The following is an 18,249-nucleotide window of genomic DNA, read 5'->3' as shown; positions in this document are numbered from 1 at the left end:
CAGTGGGTGTGAGCTTTTCCTATGACTTAACTTACAGAAAAAATTCCATCATGCTGAAAACACGTCTCCTGTTCCAGGTTTTAGTGTTTTTGTGGAAGTCAGGTCTTGATTGGTTGGTGGGATTTGGTTGTTTTTCTGAAGTGACTGAGGTGACAGCAGCAGCAGGGGGCCGATCAGTGCCCTGTGGTAGTGTGGCCTGGTGAGTATACCGTGTGGCCCACTTGCACGTTCTCGCTCTCTCTCTCTCTCAAAAATAAGCATTAAAAAGAATTAAAAAAAAATAAGTTTCATACTTTCATAAGGCAGAAGATTAACTTAATAGACAGTATAATTCCTTCCTAACCTGTCTAGTAGTTATTTGACGTAGTCTGATGTCTATTTCCTTTTCCTAATTTTTTTTTAATTTTTTTTATTTTTTTAATGTTTATTTTTTTTTGACACAGAGAAAGAGAGAGCATGAGAGGAGGAGAGACAGAGAGAGAGGGAAACACAGAATCCGAAGCAGACTCCAGGCTCTGAGCTATCGGCACAGAGCCTGACACGGGGGTTCAAGCTCACGAACCTTGAGATCGTGACCTGAGCCCAAGTCGGACACCGACTGAACCACCCAGGCTCCCCTTCCCTAATTTTTTTTAAAAGTTATTTGTTTATTTAGAGAGAAAGAGAGGGAGAGAATCACAAGCAGGCTCCACACTGTCAGCACACAGCCTAATGCAGGGTTTGAACTCACGAACCATGAGATCATGACCTGAGCCAAAGTCAGACTCTTAACAGAATGAGCCACCCAGGAGCCCCTTCCCTAACTTTTTTAAAGTTCTTGTGGGTCTCCTGGCTTCCTCTTCTAAGACCATTTTTAGTACCCTGTTTATGGTAGATAGTCATTAGCCGCTGAATAAATGAATGAAGAACAGAAACATATTGAAGGTCAGACTTGTATTTCTTACTCATGAATCTGCTGTCAGCATATCTGGCCTCTGAATGTGCATCCTCAGAAAACGCCACGTTTTCACAATTCTTGACATCAATTTGGAACAAGCATGAGCATTTTCAAGAGGAGGTCTTAACTAACAAGTTGTCGTTTGGTTTAAGCGATAGCATTAGTATTGGCAATGGTCTAATTGGTCATAATAACAGAAGAAGATCATCTCTAGAACTGATGGTATGCACATCACAAGACAAGCTGTAGGGTGTTTTTTTTTTTCTTTTTTCTTGTCTGAATTAGAATTCAGGCAATATTTTGACTATGTATTATCTAGAGAAAATTTAACATTGAATTATTCTAGTCTACTGAGCATTTTGTATGGGATATGGATTATTAATTCTTTCATTACCAACATATTTGTGGGAAAGACCGTCGTGGAATACTGTTACTACGTATTTGTATGTAACTATTACCATAATTCTCCCACGTCTATTTCTTCGTGACTTAGACGTTTCACACAGATAGGTGGTGCAGTCACCGACACAGTCAACAGTAAGCGGTAACTGGCCTGGCGACCAGCCAGATTAGGCTTGACGGGAATCTGGGTATCAAGTCAGTTATTCTGACGGAGAAGGTCTTAGTTTTTAGCAACATCCTAAAGGTTTTTGCACTGTCGGTTTGGAAAAACATGTTAGTGTTCCAGGGAATATTTTTGATGTAACATTTATACTGTCACTAGCTAAACACCTCTAGCATTTTCTGAAAAGTAAGTACCTAAAGTCATCATTTTTTTTTTTTTAATTTTTTTTTTCAACGTTTATTTATTTTTGGGACAGAGAGAGACAGAGCATGAACGGGGGAGGGGCAGAGAGAGAGGGAGACACAGAATCGGAAACAGGCTCCAGGCTCTGAGCCATCAGCCCAGAGCCTGACACGGAGCTTGAACTCCCGGACCGCGAGATCGTGACCTGGCTGAAGTCGGACGCTTAACCGACTGCGCCACCCAGGCGCCCCTGTTTTTATTTATTTTTGAGACAGAGAGAAAGCACGAAGTGGGGCAGAGCAGAGAGAGAGAGGGAGAAAGGAATGGAAGCAGGCTCCGTGCTGACAGCAGAGTCTGGGGTGGGGCTCGAACCCCCCAGTGGTGAGATCATGACCTGAGCGGAAGTCGTACACTCAGCCAACTGAGCCCCCCAGGCGCCCCTGCAGAAAACAACTCTGATCCTCTCTGCCTCCCTCAGACACGGCCAATTTATGGTGTGTGTGAAGGAAGAAGGGAGGTCAGAAGGCCAACTGCACCCCTTCTGGCTCACGCACCCTGCGGCCGTGCCTGGGAAACACGATCTGTAAAGCGTTGGGTAGTGAGCGCCCTGGCGTGTGGGGCGTGCAGTGTCTGTTGACCCAGCTACTCAGCTTTGCTGTTTTAGTGCAAAAGCAGCACAGCAGTGTCTCCGCAGAAGGGCATGGCTGTCTGCCAATAAAACTTTATTCGCAAAAGCAGCCGCAGTTTGCCAGCCTGTAACTTAGAGTGAGTGACCCTGCAAGCCTCAGTTTCTGCTTCTGTCAAGTGAGGAATCCGACTACACCAGCATGACCTTCCTATGCAATGGCATTTAAACTAATAGGGGAGACGTTCTATCAACCATTAAGCCCTGCGCTCTGGTACTTAAAATAATTATAGACATCAGCGTTTCATTGCTTGTTCTGACAAAGTGGTTTGTATTCACTTGCTTTTTTAAAATTTATTTTGAGAGAGAGAGAGAGAGAGAGCGAGCAGGGGAGGGTCAGAGACACAGGGACAGAAAGAACCCCAAGCAGGCTCCGTGCTGTCAGCATGGAGCCCGAGCAGGGACTGAACTCACCAACTGTCCAAATGACCTGAGCCAAAATCAAGAGTGGGCTGCCGAACCGACAGAGCCACCCAGGCACCCCTGTACTCACCTGCTTTTCGAGCAAGATACACCTGAAGACGATTTCACCGTGCCTAGAGACTCTCTCCCGGATGGACGTAGCACAGTGTCCACCACGCATCCAGGCACACGCTGTGGACATCACCTGCTTATGTTTTTCCCCTTTAGTTACTTCACAAGAAGTGCTCAAATTCCTAAGCCCCGGGCGTGTCCTTCCTCGGTTCCCAGGGCACCTCAGCGTGTACCCCAAACTTTGACAAGACCTGACACGTGCATGATGGTGACCGTCACCAAAGTCCCTTTATAAGTGATACCAAACCATCATGGGAAGAACAGCACAGGGGTCTTTTTTTGTTTGTTTTATTATTTTTTGCTTTTTCTGTGAAAGATTCTGGAATCATAGAAGCCCACGGCAGTCGTTCCCACCTTACAGAATGCTGGCCGCGAGCTGGGCAGCACGGAACACTTGCAGGAAACGGTAGCAAAGAGCCAGAGAATTCGCGGACAGCAGTACTTACGATGCAGGCGTTTCAACCAGAGCACACTGGATACAAAACACTTCCACTTTTAATTTGGGGCCGAGGAATGTTTACCGCTGTTACTGTTGTTACTAGCGATTTGGCTGGAATCAGCGAGCCTGAAAGAATGTGCGGTTTTGCTCTGGAAAACAGTGAGGAGGTTCCTCAAAAAAGTAAAAATAGACCTACCCTATGACCCAACAGTAGCACTGCTAGGAATTTACTCAAGGGATACAGGAGTGCTGATGCAGAGGGGCACTTGCACCCCAATGTTTATAGGAGCACTCTCAACAATAGCCAAATTATGGAAAGAGCCTAAACGTCCATCAATTGATAAATGGATTAAGAAGTTGTGGTTTATATACACAATGGAATACTATTTGGCAATGAGGAAGAATGAAATGTGGCCTTTTGTAGCAACGTGGATGGAACTGGAGAGTGTTATGCTAAGTGGAATAAGTCATACAGAGAAAGAGAGATACCATATGTTTTCACTCTTAATGTGGATCCTGAGAAACTTAACAGGAACCCATGGGGGACGGGAAGGAAAAAAAAAAAAGAGGTTAGAGTGGGAGAGAGCCAAAGCATAAGAGACTGTTAAAAACTGAGAACAAACTGAGGGTGGATGGGGGGTGGGAGGGAGGGGAGGGTGGGTGATGGGTATTGAGGAGGGCACCTTTTGGGATGAGCACTGGGTGTTGTATGGAAACCAATTTGACAATAAATTTCATATATTAAAAAAAGAAAGAGAAAGAAAAGAAAGAAGAAAGAAACAAAGAAAAAGAAAGAAAAAAACAAAGAAAGGAAGAAGAAAGAAAGAAAGAAAAGAAAAGAAAGAAAGAAAGAAAAGAAAGAAAGAAAGAAAGAGAAAGAAAGAAAGAAAGAAAAAGAGCGAGCGAGCGAGCGGTTTTGGGGGAATGGTCTAGATCCATTCCCTAGAGCACGCATCAGCAGCCAGAGGTGCTGCGTCCAGAGTGCCCGAGCCGGCAGGGTCACGGTGAGAGAGGTGCTGGTCTGCTGCACATTCAGTCAAGTCATTAGATAAGCTGTACGTTTCCTATAGTCCTTTATGCAATCAGAATAAGCTAACAAGAGTGAAGCCAATTTGGAGAAAGACTTTTCAGTTCCCGGAAACAGCACTCATTAACCCTGTGATATATTAGAACACTTGGCAGTGGGATGAGCCAAATTGCCCTCTTTTCCTTAAATTGAGTGAAGTCACATGAGCTCTCAAGTCCCATGACACAAGGTACATATTATTGATATCCCTTGATGACAACTAAGCACAGTTCTACGTCATTGGTCAAATATCCTATTGAGACTATGAAAGATAACTTGGGGAGGTGTTTTTTTTTTTTTCCTGTAGTTGTTAACATATTATAGAAATTGGTATCCATGCCCAAAGCAAAAGAAGAAAAATAAGACAAAAGCAAGTTCTGAGACAATAAGGCACAGAACCGCATATTTTGGGGCCTTCTCACTGCAAATCTCCCTTTTAAAAATTCTTCCTGCGTGGCTCAGCCACTTAAGCCTCCAACTTCAGTTCAGGCCACGATCTCATGGTTTATAAGTTCGAGCCCCACATCGGGCTCACTGCTGAGAGCACAGAGCCGGCTTCACATCCTCTGTCTCCCTCTCTTTCTGTCCCCGCCCCGCTCCTGCACACGCGCTCTCTCTCTCCCTCTCTCAAAAATAAACATAAAAAAAAACCTGTTTATATAAGCATATATATATACACACACACAATACACACAAACACATACGAGTCTGGGAGTTAAACACAGACAACCACATATGAATGTGTGTCTATATAATGTAATTACATGGTAAGGTATGTGACGTTCTTTTAAAAATAATGACATGCAAATCGTGCAGATCGGTTTTCTTTTCATCTTGATCTGCTTCTGTTTTCTGCAACAGCAAAATGCAGTCCCCTCCACTTTTCAACACAGGGTCCACTCATCATTTACCTTTATGCCCTTTGGGGGAGCTGCTGCTGGCCAAAGCCATTGCAAACAGTGCAGTGCTGATCAGTCACCAGCTTTAGCAATAAAAACAAGTAAAAAACATTTAAAAAAAAAAAAAGACACCTTAGAACAAAATGAGTGTGTGTTTTAACCAAGTTCAGGACGTTGCCTCCTAACCCTTTCTCCCTCCCTCCTGTGCCTCTACGCTGAGCAGCACAAATATGGTTTCCCTACATGACATTCTCAATGTTCAGGGGAACTCAGCCTGCAGAATTCTGCGGTGAGGATTCTTCTCTGGGGGCTTGTCAACCATTACCAGACTTTTTTTTTTTTTTTTTTTTTTTTTGCGCCTATCAACTGAAAGCTATTTCCAATCACAGATATAACTTGGAGATTTTGCACTTCAGCTGTGTGTGTGTGTGTGTGCACACACACGTTTATTTATTGTTAAAGATTATGTCCACACGTTGGAACAACGGTGGCCTGACACTCTGTGGCTCTGAAATGGACAGCATAATGAGGCACCTGCATGGCTCAGCTCGTTGAGCACCCGACTTCGGTTCAGGTCGTGATCTCGCGGTCCGTGAGTTCGAGCCCCGCGTCGGGCTCTGTGCTGACGGCTCGGAGCCTGGAGCCTGCTTCGGATTCTGTGTCTCCCTCTCTCTCTGCCCCTCCCCTGCTCGTTCTCTGTCTCTTTCACCACACGGTTGTGCGGAAGCCTCTAAAGCTTCTCTTACCTGCTCTGTCCATCCCTCTCCATTAGGCATGGGTCTGAAAGAAAACAAAGAAACCTCTTGTGAGTAGTGTCTGTTTTTTGGGGTTTTTTTTTTTTGTTTTTTTTTTTTTGTTTTTTTATGTGGGGCTTCTCATTCTTTCTGGCTTTAAAACCACATGTCTTGGGACGCGTGGGTGGCTCCTTCGGTGAAGCGTCCGACTCCTGATTTCAGCTCAGGGCGTGATGTCATGTTTTGTGAGTTCTAGCCACACGTTGGGCTCTGTGCTGACTCTGCGAGGCCTGCTTGGGATTCTCTCTCTCCCTCTCTCTGTCCGTCCCCTGCTCATGCTCGCTGTCTCTCTCTCAAAATAAATATATAAACAAACAAACTGAAAAAATAAATAAATAAAAACTCACATCTTTTTTTTTTTTTCAACGTTTATTTATTTTTGGGACAGAGAGAGACAGAGCATGAACGGGGGAGGGGCAGAGAGAGAGGGAGACACAGAATCAGAAACAGGCTCCAGGCTCTGAGCCATCAGCCCAGAGCCTGACGCGGGGCTCGAACTCCCGGACTGAGAGATCGTGACCTGGCTGAAGTCGGACGCTTAACCGACTGCGCCACCCAGGCGCCCCAAAAACTCACATCTTAAACTCAAGGTGCCACTTTGGAAATAGAAGGATTTCTGGTTAGTTCTGGTTATTTTTAAGTTTGCTACAGGAAATGCCAATGTCTAGTTCTTATAACAAAAATGGAACGTCCCATTTGCTGGTTGGTTATTCAGGATCAACTGTCAACATGGCTTTCCACTCTGATTAAATAGTGAGCCCCAGTCTTGTTACATGTCTTCTCATGCATCCACCGGCATCATAAAAATTTAGGTACGTCGTATTTAAAATAATCTACTAGGGGCACCTGGGTGGCTCAATCGGTTAGGTGTCTCCCTCTCTCTCTGACCCTCCCCATCTTGCACTCTGTGTGTCTCTCAAAAGTAAACATTTAAAAAAAAATAATCTGAAAGCTTTAATTTTTTTTTAACTTTTAATTTATTTATTTTTGAGAGAGAGACAGAGGGAGCAGGGGAGGGGCAGAGAGACAAGGAGAGAGAGAGAATCCCAAGCAGGCTCCACACTGTCAGCGCAGAGCCTGATATGGGGCTTGAACTCACGAACCGTGAGATTATGACCAGAGCTGAAACCACGAACCAGATCCTTAACTGACTGAGCCATTCAGGTGCCCCCTTCTGAAAGTTTTTAAATTTTTTTTTTCTTTAACGTTTTATTTATTTTTGAGACAGAGAGAGACAGAGCATGAACGGGGGAGGGGCAGAGAGAGAGGGAGACACAGAATCGGAAACAGGCTCCAGACTCTGAGCCATCAGCCCAGAGCCTGACGCGGGGCTCGAACTCACGGACCGCGAGATCGTGACCTGGCTGAAGTCGGACGCTTAACCGACTGAGCCACCCAGGCGCCCCTGAAAGTTTTTAAACAATTGGAGAGGTTTCCTGATTTCTGTCAGCTTCTCATTCTATGGGTAAATGATCTGTGTAGAAAGATTTAAAAAATCACCCATCGGATTAGTCACCATAAACAGTAATTTACTAGCATAGAAGAGGCTGCGATGATATTACAAGGAAGGAGTCCTGTTGAAAAATCTGTGTTTATCTGCTCCACGTGGGACGTGTCTCATGGACATGTGCTGACACGGGCTGTTTCTTTCCACAGAAGTGGGTGGATGGAGGCCTCACCAACAGCCTTCCCATCCTCCCTGTCGGCCGGACGGTGACCATCTCACCCTTCAGTGGACGACTGGACATCTCCCCGCAGGACAAAGGGCAGCTGAACGTGTACGTTAATGTCGCCAAACAGGACATGATGGTGAGTGATGTGTCCAGTGATATTTGAAGTCACCTGCCTAAGAACTTCCACACGCTTCCAAAATGTTGGAAGCTCGTTGATAATGTTATGTACAAACTGCATGTTCTCAGTAATATGGTTTTTTACTAGTTTCCAATACACGTTATGCATACGGATGTGAGTATGCAGACCTGTCACCATTTACTGTCCGTTTGTGAAAAGTTCTTCTCTCTTCACTTCTTCAGGTCAGTAAACTAGTGGGAGAATTTCAGGGCAAGTTTAAATTAGATCGTTTATTGGTTTAAAAACATGGTGATAATTAAGTGTCACAAAGTATTGGAGGAAAACTCGACTGAAGAACTTACATATTGACTTCCTTAACCTCGTCTAATCGTTCTCACCCCGAGGTGATATTACACTTAGGACACAGTGGCGGTGCCTGGACATGTTTGCTTCTCACATCTGCTAGGCACTCCTGGCATCCAGGGGGTAGAGGTCAGGACTGGTGCCCAACATCCTGTGATGCACAGACAGCCCCCACAACGCACAAGTATGTGTCCCCACACGTCACTAGCATCAAGACCGAGACACCCTCATCTAGCCTGTGGGTGAAGTTAACCTTTCAAGTTGGATTTTTCTCCTACAGACTTTTTAAGCCCCTAATTGTACCTGTGATAAGAAATCTCAGGTTACATGTCCCTGTACTGTAATGTCTCATAGCTTCAATTTGTCTTTCTGTTCTAGCTGTCTGTGGCTAACTTGGTCAGGCTGAACCAAGCCCTTTTTCCACCAAGCAAGAGGAAAATGGAATCTCTGTATCAACATGGCTTTGGTGACACCATTAAGTTTTTACTTAAAGAAAATTGGTTTGAATAGAAAGCTTCAAAGTTTATAATGCAAAACAGATTTCACGCCTTTTTTTTTTCTCATTTTTATCCACATGGCTTTTGATGGATGTTTCCAATTAAATCCCTTTTTAAAAAAGCCTATCAGGATTCCTGATTACTAGTTTTCATGTCCTTTGAAAGATTTAGAAAGGTCAGCAATTTGGATAAACCATGGAATGTTGAAACAGGACCACCACGAATGCTGTCTTCCTACACAGAATGTGGCTGCATGTTTTTGCGGTGAAACACGCGGGCGTTTCTGTGACATGCCAGTGTCACCAGGGCTGGAGGAGCAAAGGTTTGCTTCTCACGGGTGGACGTGATTGTGCCTGGTAGAGGGTGGATGGGACACAGTAGCCCAGAAGCCCAGCAGATTTGGACACTAGGTAGGGTTTCCTCGTTCTTCAGTAGAGGTTTATTCCATCCCCACCTTCCTCCTTTTAAACCCAACTTCCTAGCTAACGTGATTATCAGTCTGTCTTGATGCTTCTCGGTTATGAACCCGGACCTGCCATTAATAATTCTCTCTCTCCTTATCTCTGTATCTCTCAATCTGCTTCTGCCTACATATTGATGTCTCGCCCTCTTGCCCCCTCTGTTCCTGCAAGGCCATACCTCACTGGATGTTTAGCCATCAGTCAATGGACTGGATGTATCTACTCTAGAAATGTAGATAATATACTACTAAATATGAAGCACCAATTCAAGCATGTAGCCTAGTAAATAAGAAATAAATCCAAAGTAATCATTCATTTATTATTTCAAGTCATGTTCTACTGATTCTAGGCCTTCTATTGTTTGAGTGGCTACCCTATCACATTGAAGACTTGTCTGGGTTTACACTAATTCATGGACCAACTATTGCTTCTTTTCTTACGAGTTAGGCAGAGACCCGCTACAGAACAGTGATACTCCTTGGAGTACGCGTCGCTTGTTACTTTAGTCTTCCGAGTTAGGCAGAGACCCGCTACAGAACAGCGATACTCCTTGGAGTACGCGTCTCTTGTTACTTTAGTCTTCCGAGTTAGGCAGAGACCCGCTACAGAACAGCGATACTCCTTGGAGTACGCGTCTCTTGTTACTTTAGTCTTCCGAGTTAGGCAGAGACCCGCTACAGAACAGCGATACTCCTTGGAGTACGTGTCTCTTGTTACTTTAGAAAACAGGTAGTTCTATCTTAGTCTGTTGTTTTATAAGTGACATGACGATTTTCAGTTCAGTGTCACATCTGTTCATTCACCAGATTTTCCCCTTTTTCATTTTACATGAACATCCCATTTGTATGCTATTTCAGTAAATTCTTTAGGATGCCTCGGGGAAGCAAAGACCGATCTTAGCGTGTTAGACTTCTAAGCTACCATCCCTACCACTTAGGTCTTGGAGCATGTTGGTGGACAGTACTTTCCTTGAGGAACACAGTGAGATCCCGGACAGATGGGTGTGCAGGCCAGTAGCCTTCCACCAGGAGGGAAATGTGGAGGCGGGACACTGTGGAATGTAATTTGTGCGTGCTGGGGTGCCACACGGGGCCCCCGTGTGAAGCAGGTCACAGGGCAGGCTCTGTCGTGCCCAGAATGTGCCCTCACACATCTCTGATGATTGGAAACCAGGCGCTCCCAGCAGGCTCTGCAACGGGATCGACATCAGTATTCGGAAGGGCTGTGGCACTGGTGTGTGGAAAGTCTGAGGAGACGCTCAGAGCCAGATCCTGATATGTTTGCAGGGTAATTACTGTGATCGTCGCCCTGATAAGCCCCCGGTTCCCTGTTGGGGCCAGATCCCTTGTGCCTTTGAATCTGTCATTTAAAATTTCATTAGTCTTTCTGTTCTCTTCAGTAACACTCTTTCCTTTGTAACTATGGGAACCCGCTGTTTCCATTGACAATTAGAGAAACTAGATTTGGGTTTGAAGTTAAATAATACTCTAAAGGAGCAAGCAGTGTATTAAAAAAAAAAAAAAAAAAAAAAACTCTGTTACATTCTGGTGTCACAATATTGGGTGTATCGTGTGCATACCAGAAGCTTGTAAAAACACAGCCGTACGGCTCTGGGCATTAAATGATGAGTGTCAACAGACAAGGACACTTGAAACTGGCACATTTCAGTTATTCTGCTCTTAAGGTTCTTCTGATGATTAAAACATGTACATGTATAATTATTTTCCCTTTTTATATTTCTACATGTTAATCATAGAAAGTTTTTGGATCTACTCCATTAATTTTACAGTTGAGGAACCAATAATTAAGGAAGCTCAGGGTTTTCAGGGTTTTTTTTTTGCCTAAGTTATTGCTACACTATAGCAAAATAAATTCGAAATTTGAAGTAATTACCCACATAAAGCAGGAAGAAAAGCAATCTGTGCAGATCAGAAAAACTGGACAAATTTTTAAACAACAATAATTGCTAATGATTAGTAGTAATTACTGATAACTACAAGTAATTATTATTAATTACTATTATTTACAGATTGACAGTTATTATTTGCAGATTGGGCTGAACTCACCATGTAATCACTCAGCTTTGCAGTTAACCTCGCCTCTGCTGACACAGGTGAAATATCTCCTTGCTCAGGGCTGATACATATATTTATGTATTCCTCTGAGGGTAATGTCTCCTGCACTTGACTGACTTAAAGAGGGGCAAAGATAGGATTCAGTCTTTCCGACACCATAGACAGTATTTCTGAACGTGCAGTCCTACACTCCTCACAGTAATAGCATATCCGTCTTAATCTGGAAATAGGGTACAGTTACTTGGTCAAAACATGACGCTTCAGCATACATATGCATGCAGACACGCGTAGGCCTGACATACGGCAGGTCATGGCACGTACATCCTAACTGAGCACAGGTGACACACTTAGTTACTGAATTTTTCCATTTACTTACTGTGAAGTTTTCACGTACCTACCCTGTTTACAGATATTCTTTAGGGCGCTATAGTCAAATTCACTTTTGTGGGCAGACCAAGTAAAGGGCACGTCGGTGTACCATCCACTTATGAAAAGCCACATCGTTCCAGGTAGTTGAGAAGCATAGCTCTCTCCTAACCACGTCCCATCAGGTTTGCCGTATGATTTTACAGCCGTGGGCCAGCTCATGGCTGCAGGTAGGTCCCTGGCTCGTAGGCTATGGTCTGTAGGCTCAAATGGTTCATGGATTTAGAACTGTGCCCAATCCCATCCTGGAAGGTGCAGGTCAAATGAGAGGCTGTAGCAGTGTGAAAGGGCCAGGATGCTTGAGAGGGACGCACAGTCAGTGCCTTTCCTTTTGTCACAACGCAAGTTGTTTTGTCACTGCTAGCCAAGGTCACACCTCCACCGTCACCCCCACCCAACCCATCACTCGCCTGGGCTCAGAGTAAGTGGTGGTGGGCAGGCTGACGGTGGCACCGCTTCAAACCCAGAAGCTGCTTCAGGAAAGGAGAAAATTTGGCAAAGGAGTGATCGACCCCGGGGCTTGCTCACACGGGCGATACTTTGGCAATGGGCACCCTTCCTGGTGCCCCCCCAAACTTCCTACTGGCAAGGCTGTGGAGCTGGGAGGGGAAGCTGTACCGACCAGCCCGAAGGAGAAGTATCTAACGGTGCTATCAAACCCAAGGGAGTCGTCCCCGTCAGTCCCTCCAAAGGGGTGGGGATCTCTTCCACTTTGCTACTTCCTGTTGCTCCTTCCACTGGCTGAACATGATCGTGGCAGTTTTATCATCCACACCAAGGTGTCTTAGGCCCTTTGGGATGCTATAACAAAACACCAGAGGCTGGGTGCTCATAGACTACAGGACTTTCCTTCTTACACTCATGGAAGCTACAAGCCAAGATCAAGACGCTGGCACATTCAGTGTCTTCCGGGAACGGGCTTCCTGGTTCGCACACGGCCGTCTTCTCCCTGTGTCCTCCCAAGGCAGACGGGGTGAGGGAGCTCTCTGGGGTCTCTTTTAGGAGTGCCCTTCAGTCCGGACCATTTGTGTCAGTCTTTCTTTGACTTCGTGGCACGGGGAGCGTCAGTGGGAGTGTGGAAGGTTACAGGTCTGTCTCTCTATGACTTTCCTAAGGCTGCTGGAACCAATATCACAAACTGGGTGGTTGCAAACAGCAGGAACTTACTCGTTCACAGTTCAGGAGGCCAGAAGTCCAAAAACCAAGGTGTAGGCCATGTTGGTTGCTCCTGGAGGCTCTGAAGACAAATATGCTCCCTTCCTCTCTCCCACCTTCTGGTGGCTGATGGCCGGTCTTCGGCATTTCTGGCCTTTGGTCTCATCCCTCTACCATCTTGTCTTCACATGGGCTTCTTCCCTGTGCACGTGTCTGTGTCCTCACTTTTCCTTATAAGGACGCCAGTCTTTGCACTTAGGGACCACCCTAAATACAGGATGAGGCTGTCTTCACATTCTTTTATTTTTTTTAAGATTTTATTTTTAAGTAACCTCTACACCCAACATAGGGCTCAAACTCAGAACCCTGAGATCAAAAGTTGCATGCTGTACCAGCTGAGCCAGCTAGGTGCCCCTCATTCTGATACTATTAGTGAATTATATCTGCAAAGACCTACTTACAAATAAGGTCACATTCTGAGGTTCTAGATGGACAGGACTTTGGGAAGTCACTATTCCACTCACTACAGTTACTTTATAGGATTTTCCTGAGCTTCATTGTATCTGATATTTCCTTCTGATTGGCAGGGACATCACAGATGTAATGCTGCCTTTTTTTTCTTTTATTAAATATAATTTATTGTCAAATTGGTTTCCATACAACACCCAGTGCTCATCCCAACAAGTGCCCTCCTCAATACCCATCACCCACTTTCCCCTCTCCCCCACCCCACATCAACCCTCAGTTTGTTCTCAGTATTTAAGAGTCTCTTATGGTTTGCCTCCTTCCCTCTCTGTATCTTTTTTTCCCCCTCCCCCTCCCCCATGGTCTTCTGTTAAGTTTCTCGGGATCCACCTATGAGTGAAAACATATGGTATCTGTCTTTCTCTGCCTGACGTATTTCACCTAGCATAATACCCTCCAGTTCCATCCACATTGCTGCAAATGCCCAATCATGAAACCTACAGATAACACAATGATTCTAAACCCATATCTTTCAATAATAACACTGAATGTAAATGGACTAAATGCTCCCACCAAAAGACATAGGGTATCAGAATGGATAAAAAAAAAAACAAGACCCATCTATTTGCTGTCTACAAGAGACTCATTTTAGACCTAAGGACACCTTCACATTGAAAGTGAGGGGATGGAGAACTACCTATCATGCTGGAGTATCAAGCTGGAGTAGCCATACAAATATCAGACAAACTAGACTTTAAAGCCTGTAACAAGAGATGAAGAAGGGCATTATATAATAATTACAGGTCTATCCATCAGGAAGAGCTAACAATTATAAATGTCTATGCGCCAAATTTGGGAGCCCGCAAATACATAAAACAATCACAAACATGAGCAACCTCATTGATAAGAATGTGGTAATTGCAGGCGACCTTAATACCCAACTTACAGCAATGGATAGATCATCTGGACACAGGATCAATAAACAAGGGCTCTGAATGATACATTGGATCAGATGGACTTGACAGATATATTTAGAACTCTGCATCCCAAAGCAACAGAATATAGTTTCTTCTTGAGTGCACATGGAACATTCTCCAAGAGAGATCACATACTGGGTCACAAAACAGCCCTTCATAAGTATAAAAGAATTGAGATCATACCATACACACTTTCAGACCACAATGCTATGAAGCTTGAAATCAACCACAGGCAAAAGTCTGGAAAACCTCCAAAAGCATGGAGGTTAAAGAACATCCTACTAAAGAATGAATGAGTCAACCAGGCAATTGGAGAACAAATGTAAAAACATATGGAAACATTCATCATCAGGGAAATACAAATCAAAACCACAATGAGATACCTAACCTTAACACCTGTCAGAATGGCTTACATCAACAACTCAGGCAACAACAGATGTTGGCAAGGATGCAGACAGAGAGGATCTCTTTTGCATTGTTGGTGGGAATGCAAGCTGGTGCAGCCACTCTGGAAAACAGTATGGAGGTTTCTAAAAAAACTAAAAATAGAATGACCCTACAACCCAGAAATTGCACTACTAGGCATTTATCCAAGGGATACAGGTGTGCTGTTTTGAAGGGACACATGCACCCCCATGTTTATAGCAGCACTATCAACAATAGCCAAAGTAGGGAAAGAGCCCAAATGTCCATCGATGGATGAATGGATAAAGAAATGGTATATACATATACATATACATATACATATACATATACATATAATGTAAGTATATGCAATGCATATATATATATGCAATGGAGTATTACTCGTCAATGAAAAAGAATGAAATCTTGCCATTTGCAACTATGTGTATGGAACAGGAGAGTATTTTGCTAAGTGAAATTAGTCAGAGAAAGACAAAAATCATACGACTTCACTCATATGAGGACTTTAAGAGACAAAACAGATGAACATAAGGGAAGGGAAACAAAAATAATATAAAAACAGGGAGGGGGACAAAACAAAAGAGACTCATAAATATGGAGAACTGAGGGTTGCTGGAGGGGTTGTGGGAGGGGGGATGGGCCAAATGAGTAAGGGGCATTAAGGAATCTACTCCTGAAATCATTGCTTCACTATATACTAACTAATTTGGATGTAAATTTTAAAAAATAAAGTTAAATTATATATATATATATATATATATACACACACACACACACACACACACACACACAAATGAAAATGAAAATACAACAATCCAAACACTTTGGGATGCAGCAAAGGCAGTGCTAAGAGGAAAATACATTGCAATCCATGCCTATCTCAAGAAACAAGAAAAATCCCAAATACAAAATCTAATAGCACACCTAAAGGAACTAGATGCCTTTTTCTAATTGCATTCTATCAGCTGGTACACGACTTAATCTTGGTTAAAGTAACGCCTTTCAGGTTTTTTCCACTATAAGTTTACTGTGTTCCTCTTTATGATTAATACAGATCTGTGTGGAAGCATTTTCAGAATCATATAAATAGCTGGTTCTTCATCAAGTTTTCAATTTGTTTATCTCCATGTGGACTCGTGGTTTTCTATTCTATTCAATGGATTAAAATCTATCAGGATTTATTCTGATGACCACATTGGCCTTAGTTTGGTCAGTGGGAACCTATTTTGGCTGACACACCTGTCCTTTGGACAGCTCCTTATCATTTTTGAACCATTCCTTGCTTTCTAGAACAAGATTCTCCAGGCTTATCTTCTACTTTCTTTTCCCCAGCTCTCAAATCAGCCATTTCTGCAAGTGTGTTTTAATTTGTTATGGTGGAAAATGGTATTTATATTTATGGTGGAAAAAAGAGCAAAGCCCTATTCCTTTGTAAGTTGTGTCTTGCACTGTGCTCATGACCTGACATGCCATAAATCTTCAACAGTTGAGCAATAAATGACTTGAGGCCTCAAAGGACAATATAATCAAGTAAAAAATATTACAAGAAGTAGTCACGAAAACATTGACAGTGTTAGAGGTGCCTGGGTGGCTCAGTCGTTTGAGCGTCGGACTCTTGATTTTGGCTCGGGTCATGATCCTAGGGTTGTGGGATTGAGCCCCACGTCAGGCTCTGCGCTGAGCATGGAACCTGCTTGGGATCCTCCCTTCTCTTCCTCTGCCCCTCTCCCCCTCTCCCCCTCTCACACACACTTTCTTCCAAGAAAAAAAATATTAACAGTAATATATGAAAATAGTACTTTTATACCAGCAGAATTTAAAAAGTAGAACAGTGCATTCATAATAGCAAACAGATGCATAACATCTAAAAACTGCAAATGGGGTACCTGGGTGGCTTAGTCAGGTCAGCGTCTGACTTCGGCTCATGTCATGATTTCATGGTTCGTGAGTTCAAGCCCCACATTGAGCTCTGTGCTGAGGGCTCTGAGCCTGGAGCCTGCTTTGGATTCTGTGTGTGTCTCTCTCTCTGCCCCTCCCATACTCGTGCTCTGTATCTCTCTCTCTCTCTCAAAAGTAAATAAACATTAAAATTTTTTTCTTAAATAAAAAAAACAAAACCTGTGCAAGAACATGAAAACTCTACAGATTTACCTACTTATGTGATAATGAGATGAATGTTTCAGAATGGGAAGAATGTATCTACTCCCTACATAGTAAGGCACAAATTTTGCAAATTTAATTCACACGGTCAGTGTTTATGTTTTCAAAACATGACAAAAGGAATGTAAAATTCAACTGGCAGAAGGGCTGCTCAATGTGAGCCAACAAAGGTTAAGTGATTTTGTCACCTTCACTTTCTTTTTTTTTTAATTTTTTAAAATGTTTATTAATTTTTGAGACAGAGCATGAATGAGAGAGGGGCAGAGAGAGAGGGAGACACAGAATCCGAAGCAGGCTCCAGGCGCCGAGCTGTCAGCACAGAGCCTGACGCGGGGCTCGAACTCACGGACTGTGAGATCATGACCTGAGCTAAAGTCGGACGCTTAACTGACAGAGCCACCCAGGCGCCCCTGTCACCTTCACTTTCTTAATTCCTTCAGAGAATTTTTTCTTAATGCCTTTTGTCCATTTTTCCAAGGAGGCGTTAGAGATGATTGGAAGCCAAATGGAGGTCACTTTTAGGCCAGTTGATTGTCAAAAGCTGTTGTTGCACGTGAAGGAAAACCAGCTGAGGAATACAAGAGGAATACAAGAGGAATACAAGAAGGATGATGGCCACATTTTATGGCAATGGCTGGTACCTTGGCTGGACAGTCCAGAGTATATCTAGCACACCTGCGTGCAGCTACTCAAGTCACTAGATATCATCAATCTTTAGAATAGATTCTCTCCAGATGGCGAGTAAGGTGGCTGCTCTCTGAGCAAAATTTATATTTTTTACCATGTAAGTGGTTACAGGGCATAGGGAGGGATGATGATGATGATGCTTATTACTATTATTTTCTTAATAGGCCTAACAGAAAGTCCAAGAGAAAATTCTGACAGGGTGTGATTGGGTCATGTGCCAACTCTGATCTCCTGTGGGGTTGCATATTCTGACAGCTCAGGCATGGAGCCCAAATGAGAGAAACGCTGACATATTTTTAGTACTGGCTTTTATAAAATTGATGTTTGCCCGGTAATGTTATTGAAAGCCCGGATGTACAGTTTAATCGCATGAGTAGTGCACTGTTGGAGTTGAGCAGAGAAGGCCAGTAAGAGAGGAATGGAAAAGCCATTGAATGTGACCCCCTAGGACTATCGATCGGTGAGAGCCAATTTCATGGAGGGATGGGCTCATGAGATAAATATTGAGTTGGAAAGTTAAAACAGTTGAAACGAGGAAGACAAGATTCTAGTCTTTAGTTTTCAAGTACTGCCCTGCAAAAACATTAGTAAGTGCTTGAGTGATGATCCCTTACATCCCTGGATTTCAAATTGCATTCCTTAAGCCAGTACTGGGGAATCACTT

General features: G+C 43.6%; 1 protein-coding gene across 8 annotated transcripts in view; it reads left to right on the top strand.

The window, feature by feature from the left end:
- PNPLA4 (patatin like phospholipase domain containing 4) overlaps positions 1–8,879 on the top strand; it is a 32,468-nt gene extending 23,589 nt beyond the window's left edge. For all 8 annotated transcript variants that reach the window (XM_045472810.1, XM_045472812.1, XM_045472811.1 and 5 more), the window contains 2 exons: positions 7,759–7,911; positions 8,635–8,879. In XM_045472810.1, coding sequence (XP_045328766.1) covers positions 7,759–7,911; positions 8,635–8,766 — 285 coding nt within the window. In that variant the 3' untranslated portion in view covers positions 8,767–8,879. The remainder of the gene's footprint in view (positions 1–7,758; positions 7,912–8,634) is intronic.
- The last annotated feature ends 9,370 nt before the right edge of the window (positions 8,880–18,249 follow it).

Source organism: Leopardus geoffroyi, chromosome X, assembly GCF_018350155.1.
Source record: "Leopardus geoffroyi isolate Oge1 chromosome X, O.geoffroyi_Oge1_pat1.0, whole genome shotgun sequence".
Lineage (NCBI taxonomy): Eukaryota > Metazoa > Chordata > Mammalia > Carnivora > Felidae > Leopardus > Leopardus geoffroyi.
Note: the sequence above shows the minus strand (reverse complement) of the source record. Positions and strands in the feature narration are given on the sequence as shown.